The 24217-nt window shown below is 46.2% G+C and overlaps 1 protein-coding gene across 1 annotated transcript in view; it reads right to left on the reverse strand.

Annotated features, from left to right (window-relative positions):
• LOC141132855 (aldo-keto reductase family 1 member C1-like) overlaps window positions 1–24217 on the reverse strand; it is a 108777-nt gene that overhangs the window by 63141 nt on the left and 21419 nt on the right. Inside the window, exon 2 of the mRNA XM_073621776.1 lies at window positions 4607–4774. Within this exon, the coding sequence (XP_073477877.1) occupies window positions 4607–4774 (168 nt within the window). The remainder of the gene's footprint in view (window positions 1–4606; window positions 4775–24217) is intronic.

Below are 24217 nucleotides of genomic sequence, written 5' to 3' on the forward strand. Positions count from 1 at the left end.
AACCCTGTGTTGATGGGGAAATCAAGTGGGTGGAAGGAAAGAAAATCAAACCATCTATCGGCTGCTTTGCAAATAGGAGCATACCTCCCAACTTTTTGAGATAGGAATGAGGGACACCTATTAGCAAAAGTATGTAGGCATAGGACACACACCCCTGTCACACTACCTTAAAGAAAAATTAACAAAAAAAAGATTAGTTAAACCCACAAGGGCTTATTTTTACCATTACTATGCCTTTTATATTGGCTTTTGAAATTTACAAATGCAGCAATTTAGAAATTGGATAAAAGGTTTAGCACCGGGAAACACTTTTTGAAACATAAATAGTGCATTTTATATACAACTATACAGGTCAGACCAAAATGAGGGACACGTGAGGAGGAAAGAGGGACAGAGGGACATTGCTCCAAATCAGGGACAGTCCCTCAATATCAGGGACAGTTGGGAGCTATGGAGCAACAGTGTTGTCAGCCTATAAGTTCGATCAGATAAGCAACCCAACAATCAACTGAAAAGATTAGCAGGCAGGCTGAAAGCATTGGTATTTCCAAGGCAGTAGCTTTGTAGTAGTGTAAATACCCGCGCTATGGTGACATATGTATAATTAAATAATAAATGTGAAATAATCTGAAAAAAAAAAAGGGAAAAACTGAAAAAAGAGCTGCTGCTGTAGTGTAAGGTAAAAAACCCCAAGAAATGTTTACAAGATATTAAACTTAGCGCTGCTCATATACATCACATAAACTATACAGAAAATGCTTGTACAATTAACATATTAGTGCATTATAAGTGAAAAAGTCTAGCCATATGCATAAAGTGTCAAACGTGTTCAGTTCCTGCTTGTGAGGATTCCGGTGCCGCTTTATGCATCCCTCCTGGGTGCCCACTCACCAGCAGTATGCTTAAATAACGCATGATCTTTATCCAGCTCCAATGGCTCAGGTGTTAACTTCCTCCTTCCTGGCTTCGGGCTTCCATTAGGTATGTATGTGTGTAACATACCAATGAAGAGAGAGATATATAGCGTAATATTGCACTTACATCAAAGAAAGGGCATATAAGTAAAAAACGCCGCCTTGGCGTTCTCCCAGCCGTCACTAGGTCTCGTTTGGTTAGTCCCTTCTTGACGTGTTTTGCTCCTCCCACTGGGCATCTTCAGAAGCTAAGGGGTGCCGTGACTGTCTTTTATGTGTTAAAACATGCCTACTACACCAAAACCTCCTACTCCTCTCATAACATGTATTAAATTTTCTCTCTTCCTACTTCCTCCAGAAGTGGTACGGCCGCCATCTTAGCACTCCACCGGGAGTGTTGCAACCGCCATATTGGTATGCCTTAATCTTATTACTTGCTTCCTGTTTACACAGGAAGCTCCTATACGGCCATATTTGTACTCCATATTAGAGAAATGTTTATGGTTTATTTTACAACTCTCCCTTTTGTTCATACTATATGCATTCCCGTATCATATAAAAAGGTGTAATACGTATGTCCTGGGATTAATTTATAACTACCTTTTCTAAATATATTAGATGCATTCCCATACCATATATCAACTAAATCTCTAACGTACGCACAATTAATAATTTAGCATAATCAATTAATCACTATACAAAACATATAACATCAATAAGTATATAAAACATATAAATATAAAAACCCCAAAGTAATTTTACATCATATACATTCCAATTTAATAATTCGTAATAAAACATTTTATGTCTAAATCAACGTTTAACCCTGAAGGTGTCTTTGAACGTAATTGGTATATCCATTTCATTTCATTTTGCAAAATGGCTTTTTTCATATCTGTATTACTGTAATCTGTTGGATTTTTTAGATGTGGCAAATGTCTAACATGTAGAACATGTAAAAAAGAGAAGAGAAAGAGCACACATTTTCAATCTAGGGCCACAGGACAAACATATGAAATAACCAGGTTCATCACGTGCAGGAACACACATGTTACATACCTTTTGGAGTGTGAATGTGGGTTACAGTACATGGGTAGAACCACTAGGGAATTGAGAATAAGATTATGGGAACATGTCAACATTAAAAAAGGCTTTCGCAAGCACAGCCTTTCCAATCATTTTAGGTTATATAATAGTAGGGATCCATCTAAATTAACTTTCTGTGGAATAGATAGAGTAGAAAGACATTGGAGGGGTACTGATATGAAAAAAGCCATTTCGCAAAATAAAACAAAATAGATACACCAATTACATTCAATGACACCTTCAGAGCCCATTCACACAGGGACGACTTGTCAGGCGACCTAGTCGCCTGACAAGTCGCCTCCCGTTCTGTGCTATGGAACCGTTCTAAGGGGAGCGAAGTCGCTCCGACTTAGAAAAAGGTTCCTGTACGACTTCGGGGGCGACTTGGGGCGACTTGCATAGACTTCTATACAGAAGTCGTTTTGCAAGTCGCCCGGGCAGTCGTTTGCAGGTCGCCTCGCTGAGGCGACCTGCAAGTCGTGTTGCCCCTGTGTGAATGGGGTCTAAGGGTTAAACGTGGATTTAGACAAACTGTTTTATTACAAATTACTAAATTGGAATGTATATGATGTAAAATTACTTAGGTTTTTTTTTTATATATATGTTTTATATACTTAATTATTGATTGTATATGTTTTGTATAGTGATCAATTGATTTTGCTGATTTATTAATTATGCGTACGTTAGAAATTTTGTTGATATATGGTACGGGAATGCATTTAATATATTTAAAAAGGGTAGTTATAAATTAATACCAGGACATACGTATTACACCTCTTTATATGTTATGGGAATGCATTGAGTATGGACAAAAGGGAGAGTTTTAAAATAAACCATAAACATTTCTCTAATATGGAGTACAAATATGGATGTATAGGAGTTTCCTGTGTAAACAGGAAGCAAGTAATAAGATTAAGGTATACCAATATGGCCGTCGCAACACTCCCGACTGAGTACTAAGATGGCGGCCGTACCATTTTTGGCGGAAGTAGGAAGTGAGAAAATTTAATATGACGCATTATGAGAGGAGTAGGAGGTTTAGGTGTAGTGGGCGGGTTTTAACACATAAAAGACAGCCAGTCACGGGCTCCCATTAGCCCAGTGGGAGGGCGAAATGTGTCAAGCAGGGATGCTGGTAAGTGGGGACCCAGGAGGGGAGTGCAGAGCCGCACTGGAATACTCACAAGCAGAAATCGAACACGTTTGACACTTTATGCATATGGATGAACTCTTTCACTTATAATTGCACTATTTTGTTAATTTCACAAGCACTTTATGTATAGTTTATATATGTATATGAGCAGCGCTAAGTTTAATATCTTGTAAACAGTAGCTTTGTAGTGTCAACCTGAAACAAAAAGTGCTGTTACTGTCAGGATCTTCAGGTAAGAAACGTATAGATTCACAAAATATTATTTAATTAGGCAAATTGTATGCAGTGAGGCATGATGCCAAATATACTGGAAAAAACATGCAGTTTAAATGAACATTTAGGCTCCTTTCACACTGGAGGAGTTCGCCAGCGGATCAACCTGCTCAGCAGGTGATCTCTTCATTGATCCCCGCTGAGCAGGCAGATTACATGTCCATGTCCGCTCTGCTAATGCAGAGCGGACACGGTCACAGTCACTGTTCTCTATGGGGCAGTCAAATGGCAATGGACTGCCTGTCAGTTTCCACCCAACTGTCATCTGATCTAAACCGCTGCACAGATGGGGAATGTCTGCTTGTCTGAGCTTGTCAGTGAATGGCTGTGCAGTGGGGGCGTGTCAGGACAAGTCTAATCATTGGAGGAGAGCACACTGAGTTCCCAGCACAGCTAGAGAACTGACCACGATGTGCTCTCCTGCTAAGTGTGGTCAGTTTTTAATAGGAAAGCAGAGGGACTGGCAGAAACACCAGAGATTTCACATAAAGGAGACAATACAAAGAGAACAGGATACTTTCTCATACAAGTACATGGTATAGAAGGCACATATCAGGAATATGAAGTGTTGGGGTAACAAATGCTTTAAAGTGGCTGTAAACCCACAATTAAAATAAAAACAAAATTGCAAGACAAAGGCATAATGAGCTAGTATGCATAGCATACTTACCTTAGATCGAAGCCCCCGTAGCAGTCCCCATACACCGCTTCGGCTGTCGTCATCGCTCCCGGAGTTACTTCCGGGTATTGCGGGCTCCGGCGCTGTGATTGGCCCGGAGCCGCGATGATGCGGCCACGAACGTGCCGTTGCTTCAGTGCGCATGTGCCAATGACATCAGAGCATGCTGATACAAGGGATATCTCCTAAACCGTTCAGGTTCAGGAGATATCTGGGGTAGCTGCAGGTAAGCCTTGATATAGGCTTACCTGTAGTAAAAAGTGGTCTGTAAGAGTTTACAACCACTTTAAGGCTTCTTTATAGGGCTTTATTCTCTCTCGTTCAGCCTGCAGGCAGAATAAGAGAAAATCAATTAATTTCCCCATCCACACTAACTGGATGGAGAAATCTCCACTGTCAGCACTGTATTCAGGCAGCCATGGCACCTGCAGCTGCCTGAAAACAATTGCATTTACAAACAGTGCCTCCATCTAGTGCAATTTTATAGAAAGGTCTAGTTACCTTTCCAGTATAGAAAATGTCCTCTCTCTTCACTGTTCCATCAGCAATCTTTGCGTTGATAGCCCGACCAACTTGCACTTCATTGCCGTAGATAAAAGCACCATCAATATGACGATAGCCATCATCGATTGCCACCTTTGTAGCCTCTTCAGCCTGCTCTTTAGTGTACTGAAAGAAAAAAAAAAAATCAATGATAAATTGTTTAGAAATCGGGTTTCATAAGCAGAAGATTTTAACGCTAACCACTTCAGTAATGGCATGGTACAACCCTTTTCTGTCCAGGCCATTTTCAGTGTGGTGATACTTTGACTGTCTCAGAATTATTCGGTCATGCAACACAGTACCCAAATTAATTTATCTAATATCATTTATCTCTTAGTGGTATTTATTAACCACTTCTTTTTTTGTTTGTTTCGTTTTTTTGGTTGTTTGCTTTTTTGTTCCTAGATAATGTATAGTATAAAATATACTATAATTATATTATATATACTATAAAAACAAAATGACAGCAATCTTTAAGCACAAATCTGATTCTCTTTAATTTCTAATATAAAACATATTACATAAACATTCCAGGACAGTACGAACATCACCAAAATGGCCATTTTTTTAGAGCGTGGATACCCCAAGATAATCAAATTTTTTGCCACAGTTTTTTGAAATGAAGAAACAAGCTGGTATTGTACAGCCTGTACAAAATAATGACAGGAGGACAGACACCTGACATGCAGACATGTATGCGTGTAACCGCACATCCGAGCAGTTACATGCATATAAAGATTTATGATAACACCTGTGGCTCCTGTGTGCAGAAATAAGCTCTGTGTGTAAATGAGGTCTTGCGGCTCATTTACTGGGATGCTGTGGCCTGTACACCTTAATCAGCAGTTTCTGTGGCTGCAGCCACCTGGAGCTGTGTGCAGCCTACATTACTCTATGGGGACGCAGCAGCTATACCAACATAGCCACAGGTCCTAATTTGACAAGCATGCAGGTGCATGGCCACCAATGCAGACAGTGTGCCTTCAGGGCTGCTCACCCGCACCTTCACACCTGCAACTATGTCTGTACAGCTCCTTTGCCCCATAGCGTTACAATCGCTGCCTGCATGTAGCTCCAAATGACCACAGCCACAAAAAAAAAAATATTTTTGACTTCTTTTTTACAATCTTATTTATTAATTTTTTTGACATTCCTGTTTTGGGGCTTTGGTGAATTATCAGGGTGAATAAACAGACCCCTATTGTTTCACTTTAGAGTCATCGGTCGCCTACTCTGCAGCCTCAGATGCACTCACAAATAAATAAACTGGAGGCACTTTGTACAGAGACTTTCTGTTCATTCACAAACTGAAGACATAGTAAACACAGCTTACTATGCTTCTGTTAAGAATCAACAGAGGAGTGATCAGTACCAATCACTCACTGTGTTCATTCAGGAAAGGAAAGTATCAGAAAACATGACATGTTAATTGAGGGGCAGATAAATCGAGGATGTGGAGGAAACACTGTACTACACTGTTTACAGTGATCACATGGCACAGAGCCGCACACGTGCACAAAGATAGACAAAAGGATAGTTAGTGCACCATCTGGTCATTGAATTACAAGCAGAGGAAGTTAAAGCGATAATAATCCGCATCTATTTTTTTTTCTTTTAAACCCTGCAAGGTAAAGGAATTGCATACTAGCACGTTATGAAATACTTACCTTAGAAGGAAGTCTTCCAGCGCCACAATTTCACTTCCATCTTTACCTAGTCTTCCTTCTGGGTTTGTATCCTCTGGCCATCTGATTGGGCACGCCACAATGACATCACGGACTGCAGCACGGAGCTCTGAAGGGACGGCACGGGTACATCGTCCCTTCAGAGCGCATGAGCCAGTGACGTCAGTTTTAGGAGATCATAGCTCCCAACTGTCCCTGATTTCGAGGGACTGTCCCTGATTTGGGGCAATGTCCCTCTGCCCCCCTCATTTGGCCCTCATTTTGGTCTGATCTATATAGTTGTATATAAAATGCACTTTTTATCTTTCAAAAAGTGTTTCCCAGTGCTAAACCTTTTATCCTATTTATAAATTGCTGCATTTGTAAATTTTAAAAGCCAATATAAAGTAGTAGTGCTAAAAAAAAGTCCCTTGTGGATTTAATTAACCTTTTTTTTGGGTTATTCTCCTTTAAGGGGGCGTGGCAGGGGGCGTGTCCTATGCCTACATACATTTGCTAGTAGGTGTCCCTCATTCCCATCTCCAAATTTTGGGAGGTATGGGAGATTTCCACTGTACCTACAGGTAAGCCTTATTATAGGCTTACCTGTAGGTCAGGGGTCATCAACCCCCGGGCCGCGGCCCACTGCCGGGCCGTGGCCTGTTTGCAGCCGGGCCACGAAGGCTGCACTGTTTGACGAGCGGCGGCTGTGGAGCGAGCAGAGAGATGACATCATCTCTCACCGCCCGCATCACCGCTGTTCAGTGCTCACAGCAGGGCCGCTATACTGAGGCGAGGGAGCAGAGAGATGAGATCATCTCTCACCGCCCGCCTGCATCGCCGCTCTTCACACTCACACTGCTGGAGGTTGAGACAGATCATCTCTCACTACCCGCGCCCCCCCCCCATTAACGCTGTTCTCCCTCACTACCCACTACTCCAGGCTTGCCTCTGAACTAATGCGCACACCTGTGCTGCCACCACTGCAGTGACAATCTGGCAGGAGACGTGGAAAATGACAATCCAAATCTGGTGGCAGGTGACGTGGCAAGGAACAAAATCCATCTGGTGGCAGGTGACGTGGCAAGTGACAAGCTGCATCTGATGGCAGGTGACGTGGCAAGTGACAATCCAAATCTGGTGGCAGGTGACGTGGCAAGTAACAATCCAAATCTGGTGGCAGGTGACGTGGCAAGGAACAAAATGCATATGGTGGCAGGTGACGTGGCAAGTGACAAACTACATATGAAGGCAGGCGACGTGGCAAGTGACAATCCCCATCTGGTGGCAGGTGAGGTGGTAAGGGACAAAAAAGCATCTGGTGGCAGGCAACGTGGCAAGTGACAAGCTGCATATGAAGGCAGGTGACGTGGCAAGGCACATAAAGCATCTGGTGGCAGGCAACGTGGCAAAGGACAAAATGCATCTGGTGACAAGTGACGTGGCAAGTGACAAGCTGCATATGAAGGCAGGGGACGTGGCAAGTGACAATCCGCATCTGGTGGCAGGTGACATGGCAAGGGACAAAAAGCATCTGGTGGCAGGCAACGTGGCAAGTGACAAGCTGCATCTGCAGGCAGGCAACTTGGAAAGTGACAATCCGCATCTGGTGGCAGGCGACGTGGCAAGTGACACTCTGGCACATTCTGCATTATGGTGAGTTGAACTATTCCATTATATATTACAATGTAATAATATAAATAATGCGCTTCAATCATCCTGACACTAGGGATGAGCTTCGTGTTCGAGTCGAACCCATGTTCGACTCGAACATCGGCTGTTCGGTCGTTCGCCGAATTTGCCAAATTCGTGTGGCGCGTCACGGCCCATAATTCACTGCGGCATCGCAGTGCATTGCTGGCTGATGATTGGCCAAGCATGCACTATGACCCGCATGCTTGGCCAATCACAGCGCCGCCTGAACAGAGAGCCGTAATTGGCCAAAGCCAAGGAGGCTTTGGCCAATTATGGCTCAGGGGATTTAGTACACGCCCCACACTATATAAGTCCGCCTGCACGGCGGCCCTGTGTAGTGTGTGTTCCGGCGTTCATTGAGAGAGAGATAGAGAGACAGACAGTGACATTTGATTTGAGTTAGATAGATTAGGCAAAACAGTCAGTCAGTTAGCTGCACTTACAGTGTATTGTGTATATATATATGCATCCCAGGTGTTGCATATATATATATATATACGCTGTATTCAGCTAGATCCGTTCTTGTTATCTTCCTACTGACAGGCAGGCTTGTCTTGTTACAGTATTTACAGCTACCTGAAGAAAATTACAGGTGTTCTTTTGATCCTATTAGTACCACAGTCAGGCAGCTAGACTATTTACAGTTAGTGCAGTGCGTCCTGCTCACAGTGTTCAGCTAGATCCGTTCCTGCTATCTTCTTACTGACAGGCAGGCTTGTCTTGTTACAGTATATACAACTACCTGAAGAAAATTGCTTGTGTTCTTTTGATCCTATTAGTACCACAGTCAGGCAGCTAGACTATTTACAGTTAGTGCAGTGCGTCCTGCTCACAGTGTTCAGCTAGATCCGTTCCTGTTATCTTCTTACTGACAGGCAGGCTTGTCTTGTTACAGTATATACAGCTACCTGAAGAAAATTGCTTGTGTTCTTTTGATCCTATTAGTACCACAGTCAGGCAACTAGACTATTTACAGTTAGTGCAGTGCGTCCTGCTCACATTGTTCAGCTAGGTCCGTTCCTGCTATCTTCTTACTGACAGGCAGGCTTGTCTTGTTACAGTATATACAGCTACCTGAAGAAAATTGCTGGTGTTCTTTTGATCCTATTAGTACCACAGTCAGGCAGCTAGACTATTTACAGTTAGTGCAGTGCGTCCTGCTCACAGTGTTCAGCTAAAACTACAAGTTAGTGGGGTGCGTCCTGCTCACAGTGTTCAGCTAAACCTACAAGTTAGTGGGGTGCGTCCTGCTCACAGTGTTCAGCTAAACCTACAAGTTAGTGCGGTGCGTCCTGCTCACAGTGTTCAGCTAAACCTACAAGTTAGTGGGGTGCGTCCTGCTCACAGTGTTCAGCTAAACCTACAAGTTAGTGCAGTGTGTCCTGCTCACAGTGTTCCGCTAGATCCGTTCCTGTTATCTTCTTACTGACAGGCAGGCTTGTCTTGTTACAGTATATACAGCTACCTGAAGAAAATTACTGGTGTTTTTTTGATCCTATTAGTACCACAGTCAGGCAGCTAGACTATTTACAGTTAGTGCAGTGCGTCCTGCTCACAGTGTTCAGCTAGATCCGTTCCTGCTATCTTCTTACTGACAGGCAGACTTGTCTTGTTACAGTATATACAGCTACCTGAAGAAAATTGCTTGTGTTCTTTTGATCCTATTAGTACCACAGTCAGGCAGCTAGACTATTTACAGTTAGTGCAGTGCGTCCTGCTCACAGTGTTCAGCTAGATCCGTTCCTGTTATCTTCTTACTGACAGGCAGGCTTGTCTTGTTACAGTATATACAGCTACCTGAAGAAAATTGCTTGTGTTCTTTTGATCCTATTAGTACCACAGTCAGGCAGCTAGACTATTTATAGTTAGTGCAGTGCGTCCTGCTCACAGTGTTCAGCTAAAATTACAAGTTAGTGGGGTGCGTCCTGCTCACAGTGTTCAGCTAAACCTACAAGTTAGTGGGGTGCGTCCTGCTCACAGTGTTCAGCTAAACCTACAAGTTAGTGCGGTGCGTCCTGCTCACAGTGTTCAGCTAAACCTACAAGTTAGTGGGGTGCGTCCTGCTCACAGTGTTCAGCTAAACCTACAAGTTAGAGCAGTGCGTCCTGCTCACAGTGTTCAGCTAGATCCGTTCCTGTTATCTTCTTACTGACAGGCAGGCTTGTCTTGTTACAGTATATACAGCTACCTGAAGAAAATTACTGGTGTTCTTTTGATCCTATTAGTACCACAGTCAGGCAACTAGACTATTTACAGTTAGTGCAGTGCATCCTGCTCACATTGTTCAGCTAGGTCCGTTCCTGCTATCTTCTTACTGACAGGCAGGCTTGTCTTGTTACAGTATATACAGCTACCTGAAGAAAATTGCTGGTGTTCTTTTGATCCTATTAGTACCACAGTCAGGCAGCTAGACTATTTACAGTTAGTGCAGTGCATCCTGCTCACAGTGTTCAGCTAAAACTACAAGTTAGTGGGGTGCGTCCTGCTCACAGTGTTCAGCTAAACCTACAAGTTAGTGGGGTGCGTCCTGCTCACAGTGTTCAGCTAAACCTACAAGTTAGTGCGGTGCGTCCTGCTCACAGTGTTCAGCTAAACCTACAAGTTAGTGGGGTGCGTCCTGCTCACAGTGTTCAGCTAAACCTACAAGTTAGTGCAGTGTGTCCTGCTCACAGTGTTCCGCTAGATCCGTTCCTGTTATCTTCTTACTGACAGGCAGGCTTGTCTTGTTACAGTATATACAGCTACCTGAAGAAAATTACTGGTGTTTTTTTGATCCTATTAGTACCACAGTCAGGCAGCTAGACTATTTACAGTTAGTGCAGTGCGTCCTGCTCACAGTGTTCAGCTAAACCTACAAGTTAGTGGGGTGCGTCCACCTCACAGTGCTCAGCTAAACTTACAAGTTAGTGCAGTGTGTCCTGCTCACAGTGTTCAGCTAGATCCGTTCCTGTTATCTTCTTACTGACAGGCAGGCTTGTCTTGTTACAGTATATACAGCTACCTGAAGAAAATTACTGGTGTTCTTTTGATCCTATTAGTACCACAGTCAGGCAGCTAGACTATTTACAGTTAGTGCAGTGCGTCCTGCTCACAGTGTTCAGCTAAACCTACAAGTTAGTGGGGTGCGTCCTGCTCACAGTGTTCAGCTAAACCTACAAGTTAGTGTGGTGCGTCCACCTCACAGTGTTCAGCTAAACCTACAAGTTAGTGGGGTGCGTCCTGCTCACAGTGTTCAGCTAAACCTACAAGTTAGTGGGGTGCGTCCTGCTCACAGTGTTCAGCTAAACCTACAAGTTTAGTGCAGTGCGTCCTGCTCACAGTGTTCAGCTAGATCCGTTCCTGTTATCTTCTTACTGACAGGCAGGCTTGTCTTGTTATAGTATATACAGCTACCTGAAGAAAATTACTGGTGTTCTTTTGATCCTATTAGTACCACAGTCAGGCAGCTAGACTATTTACAGTTAGTGCAGTGTGTCCTGCTCACAGTGTTCAGCTAAACCTACAAGTTAGTGGGGTGCGTCCTGCTCACAGTGTTCAGCTAAACCTACAAGTTAGTGGGGTGCGTCCTGTTAACAGTGTTCAGCTAAACCTACAAGTTAGTGGGGTGCGTCCACCTCGCAGTGTTCAGCTAAAGCTACCTGTAGAAGGTTGGTGGTGTTCTCATACTACAGGCAGGCAGTTGATTTTGCTAGCTGCAGTATCAGTACAGATATATATATATATATATATATATATATATATATATATATATATATATATATATATCCCAGCTTAGTGCAGCTACAGGCCATTAGTATGTCTGGAAGGCCAAGAAGGAGAGGCAGACAGTCACAAGCCAATAAGAGAGGGCAAGCAGGCTCTGTGTCTAGTGCTGGTCGTGGAGACGGTGCATCCTCATCAGCACGTGGCCGTGGGACACGCTTGGCCTTTTTTTCGGCAGCTGGCCGTGTTGAGCCGCAACATGCGGAAGACTTGGTCGAGTGGATGACCAAGCCGTCCTCATCCTCCTCATCCTCTCTCACCCATGCCCAGGGTACTTTGTCTGGCAAAGCAGCGGCCTCTTCCCTCGGCTCAATGTCATCAGTGACTCCTTCCCTAGCCCCACCATGTCCTCCTGAGGAGTCCCTCGAACTGTTTGACAACAGTGTTGGGTACATGCTCCAGGAGTATGCCCAGCGTTTGGAAGGCTCTGATGATGATACTGAGCTCGATGAAGGCAGTAACATGAGCACGGACAGAGGGGATGCCCAAGAAGGACAGCAATCTGGCAGTCATGCTCCCCCTGCTGCAGCATACTGCCAGGTTTGATCCAGTGATGAGGAGGGAGGGGATGATGAGGTCACTGACTCAACGTGGGTGCCTGATAGGAGAGAGGAGGAGGAGGAGGAGGAGGCGGCACATCACCAACGAGGCAGGATGCCCTCCAGGGGCCAGCCTAAGGGCAGCACATTGACTGCATCACACCCCAAAGCTCCACATGTGCAGGGCGCTGCAGTCTCTGCGCGTTATTCAAAAAGTTCTTTGGTGTGGGCCTTTTTTGAGACGAGTGCATCAGATCGCACCACTGCTATTTGCAACATATGTCTCAAGCGTATCTCACGTGGCCAAAACATCTCCCGCTTGGCTACCACATGCTTGACCAGACATATGTTGACCTGCCATGCAGTTCGTTGGCAAGCGTATCTAAAAGACCCACACCAAAGAACAAAGAGGACCTCTCCTTGCTCCTCATCAGCTGAGATTTCCAACCCCACTATACCTTCAGTCCTCTCTGAGACCTGCACTGAGAGGAATGAAGGTGTAGAATTAGGTGTGTCACAGCCAAGTACTTGTGGGCAATCTGCTTTTGGTACACCGACGTCAGATTGTACCAGGCAAATTTCCCTGCCCCAGCTGCTGCACCGCCGAAAGAAGTTTGCTCCCAGCCATCCACATGCCCAGCGGTTGAATGCTAGCTTGGCAAAATTGCTAGCACTTCAACTGCTGCCTTTTCAGTTGGTAGACTCTGCCCCCTTCCGTGAGTTTGTGGAATGTGCGGTTCCTCAGTGGCAGGTACCCAAACGCCACTTTTTCTCACGGAAGGCGATTCCGGCTCTCTACCGGCATGTGGAAGGCAATGTCCATGCCTCGCTGGACAGGGCGGTCAGCGGTAAGGTGCATATTACCGCTGACTCATGGTCCAGCAGGCATGGACAGGGACGTTACCTAAGTTTCACGGCGCATTGGGTGACTCTGCTGGCAGCTGGGAAGGATGCAGGACAAGGTGCAGTAGTGTTGGAGGTTGTTCCGCCACCACGCCTCCAAAATGCTAATGATTGTGACACACCTCTCTCCTCCACCCCCTCCTCTTCTTCTTCCTCCATGGCCTCTTCCTGTGCTTTGTCCTCGGAACCAGCGGTGCTCCGTAGCCTTCAAGGGGCTACGCAAGTATACAGGCCAAAAGATGCCATGCGGTGCTTGAGCTGGTGTGCTTGGGGGACAGGAGCCACACTGGGGCAGAGGTTCTGTCAGCTCTGCAGGGGCAGGTTCAGAGGTGGTTGACGCCACGCCAACTTAAGGCAGGAATGGTGGTTTGCGACAATGGCACCAACCTCCTCTCTGCCCTCTGACGGGGACAAATGACCCATGTGCCCTGTTTGGCTCACGTCCTTAACTTGGTGGTGCAGCGGTTCTTGGGCAGGTACCCGGGCTTACAGGATGTCCTGAGGCAGGCCAGGAAAGTCTGTGTGCATTTCCACCGGTCATATAATGCCAGTGCTCGGCTGACGGACCTCCAAAAGGAGTTTAACCTGCCCAAGAACCGCCTAATCTGTGACATGTCCACCAGGTGGAACTCAACGTTGCCCATGCTGCAGCGGCTGCACACGCAGCAGAGGGCCATCAATGAGTACCTGTGCGACTATGGCACCAGGACAGGGTCAGGGGAGCTTGTTTTTTTTTCCCCACGCCAGTGGGCCATGATCAGGGATGCATGCACTGTCCTGTCACCATTTGAGGAGGCCACGAGGATGGTGAGCAGTGACAGTGCATGCATCAGTGACACTGTCCCCCTTGTCCACCTGTTGGAGCACACGCTGCATGGAATAATGGACAGGGCACTTGAGGCAGAACAGAGGCAGGAAGAGGAGGACTTCCTTAGCTCTCAAGGCCCCCTTTATCCAGACAGTGTTCCTGCGTGCCGATCACACAGAAAGAGGAGGAGGAGGAGGAGGAGGAAGATTGTGTCAGTATGGAGGTGGAGCCTGGCACTCAGCATCAGCAGCAGTCTTTAAGGGATCAGTCCCAAGAAACACATGGACTTGTACGTGGCTGGGAGGAGGTGGCAGCGGACCTTGTCGTCCTTAGTGACCCAGAGGACTCCGGACCGAATGCCTCAGCAAACCTACGCTGCATGGCCTCCCTGATCCTGCAAAGCCTGCGTAAGGATCCTCGTATTCGTGGTATCAAGGAAAAGGACCAATACTGGCAACCCTCCTTGATCCACGTTACAAGGGTAAGGTTGCGGACCTTATCTTGCCATCGCAGAGGGAGCAGAGGATGAAACATCTTCGGGAGGCCTTGCAGAAAGGTCTGTGCAACGCGTTCCCAGAGACTGGGAGGTTACAAACTCCTGTTTCTGGACAACGTGTTGCTGAGGCTTCGGTCAGTCAAAGAAGGAGCGGTGGAGAAGGTGGCCGTCTGACCGATGCGTTCAGCCCCAAGGTATGATCGGTTCCAGCAACCATCGCCAGCGTCTGTTTTACATGGTGCAGGAATACCTAGGGGCAAGATCAGACTTGGACACCTTTCCCACCGAAAATCCTCTGGGTTACTGGGTCTTGAGGATGGATCACTGGCCAGAGCTTGCACAGTATGCAATTGAGCTACTGGCCTGTCCTGCATCCAGCGTTCTTTCGGAACGCACATTCAGTGCTGCTGGAGGCGTGGTAACCGATCACAGGGTGCGTCTGTCCACCGACTCGGTCGATCGACTGACCTTCATAAAAATGAATCAGTCTTGGATCACCACCAGCTACCAAGCACCTGATGCTGATGTAACCGAATAATTTTTTTTGAAATCTCAGATCCCTTCAAAGACTGCCTATGCTGATGCTGAGTGACTATCCCTGAGTAATTATCCTCTTCCTCCTCAATCATCACGCTGATAGCTTGTAAGAACATTTTTGGTTCTGGGCGCCACCACCAGTGCCTAAGGCACAATTTTTCAGCCCCTGTTTAACAGGGGCGTGTAATTACAATTTTTGATGCAATACTTTGCAGCAGGGCTCGTTCCTGCGTTCCAACTAGAGTGTCTGTGAGGGGTTGCAGTGTTGTGGCACCAGCACCACCACCACCACCACCAAAGGCCCAATTTTTCTGCCCCTGTTAAACGGGGCATGTAATTACAATTCTTGATCTAATATTTCACAGCAGGGCCCTGTGAGGGCTTACGTTGTTGTGGCCACAACAACACCTAAGGCCCAAATTTCTGCTGAGTATATAGGGCAGGCCCCTACTTTCAAACATCTAACTTACAAACGACTCCTACTTGCAAACGGAAGGAGACAACAGGTAGTGAGATGAAATCTACCCCTAGGAAGGGAAATTCTCTCCTGTAAGAGTTAATATGGGAAAAACATTTCTCCTTTCCACTGATGCTTTCCAATCCTTGTTCCACAAAAAACCCCAAATTCTCAAAAAACATTTGTCATTGGGACAAAAAGTGAGGGGAAATCTTCTAAAGAGGAGGAAAGACAGCAAAACAAATGTCACAGGGGTGATAACCAGGGCCGGTACAAGGCAGGGGCGGAGAGGGCACGTGCCCTGGGCGGTACCATTTGGTATGGGGGGGGGGGCGCAGCTGTGCGCTCCTGCATGATCCTCCCTTCCCTTCCCTCAGCACACAACTACACTTTTACTCCCCTACGGAGGAGTCCCGTTGTCTCTGCCAGCGCCGTGACGTCACTCACGGACGGAGGCGAGGTGGGAGGACGCAGAGAGGAGCACAGGGAGGCGGGAGGCGGGAGCTGAGAGCTGAGAGCTGAGAGCTGAGAGTTGAGAGCTGAGCTGTGTTGTGTCGGCGCGCTGTCTGTCTCAAGCGGAGCCAAGCTGAGGAGCTGCTGCCTGGCTGGATTCAATCTGGAAGGTAGAAGAGCGCAGTGCCAGTGTTCTGACTCAGATATTTAGCAGTGGTGGTCACTGGTCATTAACCTCGCCTCAGCCTCCTCCCCTCCCCCCAATCCAGACATTTATTAATCTGTTTTTTAGTGTTTACTTACACAAGTTCAGACTCATAACTTCTGAGTCTGAACTTGTGTAAGTAAACACTAAAAAACAGATTAATAAATGGCTGGATTGGGGGGAGGGGAGGAGGCTGAGGCGAGGTTAATGACCAGTGACCACCACTGCTGAATACCCCACAATACTGTGCAATACTCTGCAATACCCCACAACACTGTGCAATACTCTGCAATACCCCACAACACTGTGCAATACTCTGCAATACCCCACAACACTGTGCAATACTCTGCAATACCCCCACAATACTCTGCAATACCCCACAACACTGTGCAATACTCCACAATACTGTGCAATACTCTGCAATGCCCCACAACACTGTGCAATACTCTGCAATACCCCCACAATACTCTGCAATACCCCACAACACTGTGCAATACTCCACAATACTGTGCAATACTCTGCAATGCCCCACAACACTGTGCAATACTCTGCAATACCCCACAACACTGTGCAATACTCTGCAATACCCCACAACACTGTGCAATACTCTGCAATACTCTGCAATACCCCACAACACTGTGCAATACTCTGCAATGCCCCACAACACTGTGCAAGACTTTGCAATGCCCCACAACACTGTGCAATACTCTGCAATACCCCACAACACTGTGCAATACTCTGCAATACCCCCACAATACTCTGCAATACCCCACAACACTGTGCAATACTCCACAATACTGTGCAATACTCTGCAATGCCCCACAACACTGTGCAATACTCTGCAATACCCCACAACACTGTGCAATACTCTGCAATACCCCACAACACTGTGCAATACTCTGCAATACTCTGCAATACCCCACAACACTGTGCAATACTCTGCAATGCCCCACAACACTGTGCAAGACTTTGCAATGCCCCACAACACTGTGCAATACTCTGCAATGCCCCACAATACTCTGCAATACTCTGCAATGCCCCACAACACTGTGCAATACTCTGCAATAGCCCCACAATACTGTGCAATACTCCACAATACTGTGCAATACTCTGCAATGCTCTGCAATACCCCGCAACACTGTGCCATACTCTGCAATACCCCGCAATACTCTGCAATACTCTGCAATAGCCCCACAATACTCTGCAATACTCCACAATACTGTGCAATACTCTGCAATGCTCTGCAATACCCCGCAACACTGTGCCATACTCTGCAATACCCCGCAATACTTTGCAATACTCTGCAATAGCCTCCAATACTCTGCAATACCCAGCAACACTGTGCAATACTCTGCAATACCCCCACAATACTGTGCAATACTCTGCAATACCCCACAATACTGTGCAATACTCTGCAATACTCCACAATACTGTGCAATACTCTGCAATACTCCACAATACTGTGCAATACTCTGCAATACTCCACAATACTGTGCAATACTCTGCAATACTCCACAATACTGTGCAATACTCTGCAATACCCCCACAATACTCTGCAATACTCCACAATACTGTGCAATACTCTGCAATACCCCACAATACTGTGCAATACTCTGCAATGCTCTGCAATACCCCGCAACACTGTGCCATACTCTGCAATACCCCGCAGTACTCTGCAATACCCCGCAATACTTTGCAATAGCCTCCAATACCCCACAACACTGTGCAATACTCTGCAATACCCCACAACACTGTGCAATACTCTGCAATACCCCCACAATACTGTGCAATACTCTGCAATACCCCCACAATACTGTGCAATACTCTGCAATGCTCTACAATACCCCGAAATACTCTGCAATACCCCACAACACTGTGCCATACTCTGCAATACCCCGCAATACTCTGCAATACCCCGCAATACTTTGCAATACTCTGCAATAGCCTCCAATACTCTGCAATACCCCGCAACACTGTGCAATACTCTGCAATACCCTGCAATACCCCGCAATACCCTGCAATACCCCGCAATACTTTGCAATACTCTGCAATAGCCCCCAATACTCTGCAATACCCCACAATACTGTACAATACTCTGCAATACCCTGAAATACTCTGCAATACTCTGCAATACCCCACAATACTGTGCAATACTCTGCAATACCCCACAATACTGTGCAATACTCTGCAATACCCCACAATACTGTGCAATACTCTGCAATACCCCCACAATACTCTGCAATACTCTGCAATACCCCGCAACACTGTGCAATACTCCACAATACTGTGCAATACTCTGCAATACCCCCACAATACTGTGCAATACTCTGCAATACCCCGCAATACTGTGCAATGCTCTGCAATGACGACATTGATTCTTTATTAAAACCGGGGGGGGGGGGGCGCAGTTTGCCATCTTCGCCCTGGGCACCAAATGGCCTTGTCCCAGCACTGGTGATAACCCTTCCCTATGTTTTCCAAAAAGCTTAAAAAAGATTTTTTGGCTGGAGCTAAACACGTTAAAAATGTACCCGTTCAAAATGACAAACAGATTCTACTTAACAACAAACCTACAGTCCCTGTCTTGTTTGCACCGCCTGTATACTGCTGTTCAGAGTATATAGGGCCTGGTGGACCCACACCTGTCCTTATTTTAATATGGGTTCGGGGTTCCCCTTAATATCCATACAAGACCCAAAGGGCCTGGTAATGGACTGGGGGGTACCCATGCCGTTTGTCTCACTGATTTTCATCCATATTGCCAGGACCCGACATTACATTAAACCCGCAAGCAGTTTTAAATGAGATTTTTTCCTTTAAAAATTACATTTGGTGCAGGGACTGTTCTAAACACGGGAAACACGCGCCACTTTACAGGCATACTATAGACACCCCCCAGGTACGATATTTAAAGGAATATTTCACTTTTTTTTTTTTTTTTACTTTAAGCATCATTAAAATCACTGCTCCTGAAAAAACGGCCGTTTTTAAAAGTTTTTTTTTGCATTGATACATGTCCCCTGGGGTAGGACCCGGGTCCCCAAACCCTTTTTAGGACAATACCATGCAAATTAGCCTTTAAAATGAGCAATTTTGATTTCAAACGTTCGAGTCCCATAGACGTCAATGGGGTTCTAACGTTCGTGCAAACTTTCGGTCCGTTCGCAGGTTCTGGTGCGAACCGAACCGGGGGGTGTTCGGCTCATCCCTACCTGACACCATATCAATGATGGTGCCGGAATGATTGAAGCGCCAACACCAGCTATTGCTCCGATAAATTGCCCGCGAAAAGCCGCATAGGCCTTGGCACAATTTTTTTCAACAGCACCGGTCCCCGGGGCCAAAAAGGTTGGGGACCACTGCTGTAGATACAAGTAAAAAAAGAGTTTACTTCCACTTTAAGCTAGAGTCTTTGAAAGCTCAACCACATGTGAGGCCCATAGTTTTACTGTTCATTACTGCAACCCATGGTAAGACATGGAAGTATAGGTGATAAGTTTCAACACATGCCCCCCCCAGCTCCCCTGCTGAGTCAGACATATAGATCTGCAATCAGCAAAGCTCAAGCTCCCTCCTGATGGCCTTGTCCAGTCTAATGAGAACTTTCCAGGCCAAAGATAGCTGACATCCTTCTGTATGTGGTGGGTTGTGAGGCATAGTGGGTGCAAGGTGCCTCTTGTAGTTCTTCAACACTAAGCTCCCAGTTTCTCACTAGACCCTCTGATTCACTGACTCTGAATCCCTTGAGCTCCTCCAATCTGTGCATAGGTATCTCCCTCAAGCATCACCCACGCTTCCTCGCTGGGTCCCTAGCTGGGCACACCAGATACTTCTCAAGCTTCAACCCTGCTGACCGGCTCGGTCCCTAGCTTTACACACAAGCCTGCTCTGCAAGCGTCACCTCCGCTGGTTGGGTCCCTGACTTGATCACCGCCTGAAGTTTCCCGATTCTCCACCATGCTCCGGTACTTGCTTCAGTTACTCACTGTGGTCGCTGGTAGTAAGGTGGTTGGTCCCTTTGTGGCGACAGCTTCCTTTCTTCCTCTGACCATTGACAGGTTCTCCAGCCACCAGAACCGTCACTTCTGGTTGGACTGCAAGCCGCAATCCCAAATCTGCGCTGTTCTCTTACTTCTGGATAGGCCCTCACACAGCCTAGAAGCCAGATGCCCCTGGGATAGGCCCAATCTCCAGCCTAGCAGCCCGGGGCACACTACACATGTCCACCCAAACAGCCGCCCAGGTGGCACAGAACATAGATCCCCTGATTCCACCCGAATATATAGGCTCTCCCAGCAGGCCAAGGGATTAAAGAAGACCCCTGCCCATTGGCTGAGACACCACCAAGTACCTGGCCACCTAGCGGTAGAAGAGAAAAGTGCAACAAGGCCAAACTTAGGGGGAATCAATAGATCTCTATCAATCAACCAGGATAACTACTCCTGGCAAGTAAATTTGTGAGGAGAACCCTACCTAAACTCCAGGGTGCTACATCTAAAAAACTTTGCACATCTTTTGTTTAAGCTTACCTACCTATTTAATGGATTTAAAATTACAGGTTCAGTTGGGTTTTAAAGGCTAAGTTCACTTTTTACAAAAAAAATAATCAATGCACATCTTTTTTTGCAGGTAAAAAGCATTATAATGGATAGGCAGAGGGCAGGTGAGCCTGGGAGTCTACCCCTGCTTAACCACTTCTGGACCACCCCACATGGATACACTGCAGCAGGGTGGCCCTCCTGCATGAAATCACGTACCTGTACGTGATTTTGTGCACGGGGTCTGGCGCACACGCACGCTCCCGCTCTGATTGGAAATGGAGATCTTGTGTTTCTGCTAAGCAGAAACACAGATCTCTGTTTTCCCCTAGTCAAAGCACATCCCCCTAGAGACACATTTAACCCTTTGATTGCCCCTGATGTTATCCCCTCCCCAGTGTCATTTGTACAGTGACAGTGCTTTTTTTTTTTTAGTACTGATCACAGTATTGGTATCACTGGTCCCCAAAAAGTGTCACGTAGTGTCAGATTTGTCCGCCACAATGTCGCACAGGGGCACACTGAACACCCAGCATATAGCAAAATGGCAGCAAAGGCATCCAATGCATCCCCTCACCAGTATTCCAGCAGTACAAACAAATGGCCACTATCCCCACCTATAACTGACCTTAGGGGCAAGGAGTACGTGGAAGGGCAATGCATGTAAAACAAAGCCTGGATCCTGCAGACACTCCGGGTGGAGCATGTAGCATGCTCCAAAGGTGAAATTAACATTAAATGCAATGCACAATAACCTAGTATCTAGATACCATATGTGCACTGTGCAATAAATTGTACTTTGCACATGTAGCACTCTCCCCAACATCCAAGGTTCTGGAGTGGCCATCTCAGTCTCCTGACCTCAATATCATTGAACCACTCTGGGGAGATCTCAAACATGCAGTTCATGCAAGACAGCCCAATAATTTCTAGGAACTGGAGGCTTTTTGCCAAGAGGAATGGGCAGCTTTACCATCTGAGAAGATAAACAGCCTCATCCACAAATACCACAAAAGACTTCAAGCTGTCATTGATATTAAAGGGGGCAATACACAGTATTAAGAACTGGGGTATGTAAACTTTTGATCAGGGTCATTTGGGTAGTAAACACAATTTAAAAGTAAACACAGTTGGGGGGCGTGGCCTGGCACAGCATGGAGTAGGACGCTTTTCCTGAGAGCTCCGTCCATTACTCCTTAATCCTCTTCATCCTGGACTCTCTGTGCAACAAAACCAGCTGGATCACATCCCTGAGGCTCTGGCAACACCCTGGGCTCCTTCCTGAACCGATAGGTCACACGGCGGCCCGAACGGAGCAGCGATCTCCCGCACGGCGGCCGAATCTAAGCAAGACCGCGGCTTCGGCCTATTCCTGGAGGCCGCGGCCATCTTGGTCCTCCGATTCTCCGGCCCTGAGTCGAGATACAAGCCAATCCAAGGTACCCTGTCACTAGACAATTCTCACAGGGAGAGGGACAAGAAATATATTGCTTATTTGGCCAGTGGGGACCCCGAGAAAGCAGACAAATACACCCGGTTCGGATTGCGGCCTAGGCTTGCATGAGGTGTACGGCGGCCATCTTGGCACACCTGCCTTCCCTGCCTGTATATTCTGCATAAACTACAGCCCTGGTGTCTCCCTTCTGACAGCCTCCACTGGGATCCCCTATACCCTGAGGGACACAATCACAGAATACCATCAGCTAAAGTGGTGAGGGGAGATTGCATGCACCTGCATTGTACAACAACGTATATCCTTTAATACAGAAGGCTACAGGGCCTGAAACAGCATTTGTTCTTAACTAACCAGCAAGTCAGGTTGCTATACTAAGTTTGGAGGTTCTCTGGGTTTCACCTGGGACCTCCGTAAAATGTCACCAACTAAGGCACAAAAGGCAGCGGCAGCAAAACTGGATCAGTACCGCCGAACAGAAAAAGAAGACATGGAGGAGGAGGGAACAACTGAGAAAACTGGAACAGGAGAAAGAACTGCGGGTGACACTGACAAACTCCTGGAAGCAATCACCTTTTGCAGAACCTCTCTCACAGCACAAATTGAGGAGGTCAAGGTGGATATTTCTCTTATCAGGCAGGACTTTCAAAAACTCAGGGAAAGAGTGAAAGAAACTGAGACCAGGCTGGGCGAAGTGGAGGATGCTATCCCACCCTTACAAATATCCTCAGACCGAGTGCAAAGGCAAATACAGCAACTCCTTTTAAAGCAAGATGATATGGAGAACAGGCTGAGAAGATGTAATATACGCCTGATAGGCCTGCCGGAAGGGTCTGAAGGGAAGGACACTTCCACTTTTTTAGAACAACTACTGATCAATACTTATGGAAGAGAAGTTTTTTCCCCCATGTTTGCGGTAGAACGGGCACATCGCATGCCAGCAAGACCCCCCCCCGCACGTTCATAGCAAAACTCCTTAACTATAAGGATCGGGACACTGCTTTGAGAATGGCAAGAGAGAAGGGCAATATCCCAGTTGGGAATGTTAAAGTAGCTATCTTCCCAGACTTCTCGGCAGAGGTACAGCGCCGTCGTCAGAGTTTTATGGAGACCAAACGTAAGCTAAGAGGTCTGCAATACAAGTACTCCATGCTCTTCCCAGCTCGACTCAGGGTGGAGCATGAAGGGCGTGCGGTTTTCTTTGAGGACCCAGAGGAAATAATCTCTTGGTTGGAACGATGAGTTAACCCTCAACAAGCTGATTGATCAAGTCCCATCGATAACGTGTCTGAGACCAGGAAACGTCTCCAACTAGTGCAAGTTTACAGTACAAATCCTGATTATATACAGCACAAGAGTCAAATTACCCTCCGGGGCTCCGGAGTGAGAAAAAGTCCTACAGTTAACATGCATCGTGCAGCTAGACTTTACCCCACACAGTTCTGGGAAGCAGCACCATATACATTGGAACTCTATCCGGAACTTACCAGTTGCAGCAAAATGGAAACAAGAAGATCGAGAGACCATACTACATGTTCTACAATTGATGTGGTTGATATTTTCTATTTTATTTAGTGTCCGGAGACTGAACCAATTGTTCTACATTCCACTGTTCATAAGGAAGTTAGAATGTTTCCCAGATAACAACCAGTTTAGGGATTATGCCCGCACAAGTTTGGGTCAGTGTAGGGCAGGGAGGGGGGAGGGAGTTCAAATGTTTTTGGTTTGGTTTATTTTAAAAGTGCATACTTACAATAGAAAACAGGTAACGCTACATGTACCAGATCCATGGGAAAGTACTTATATGCCATATTACAGGTATTTGTGTCAGATATCTCTGCAAGTTAAGATTCTGTACGCCTTATGTAGAAAAAGCAAATTGTTTTATATAAATGCTATATTAATGGTTAAACAGTTTGGCCTATGGCATCTCTGAAATTTCTAACATGGAATGTGAGGGATCTGCGTGAGAAATTTAAACATGCAGCAGTCTTCACATTCCTGAAGAAGCAACATGCTGATATAATAGCACTAGTGGAAACACATATTGAGGGAAGTG

Source organism: Aquarana catesbeiana, linkage group LG03 (assembly GCF_042186555.1).
Source record: "Aquarana catesbeiana isolate 2022-GZ linkage group LG03, ASM4218655v1, whole genome shotgun sequence".
Lineage (NCBI taxonomy): Eukaryota > Metazoa > Chordata > Amphibia > Anura > Ranidae > Aquarana > Aquarana catesbeiana.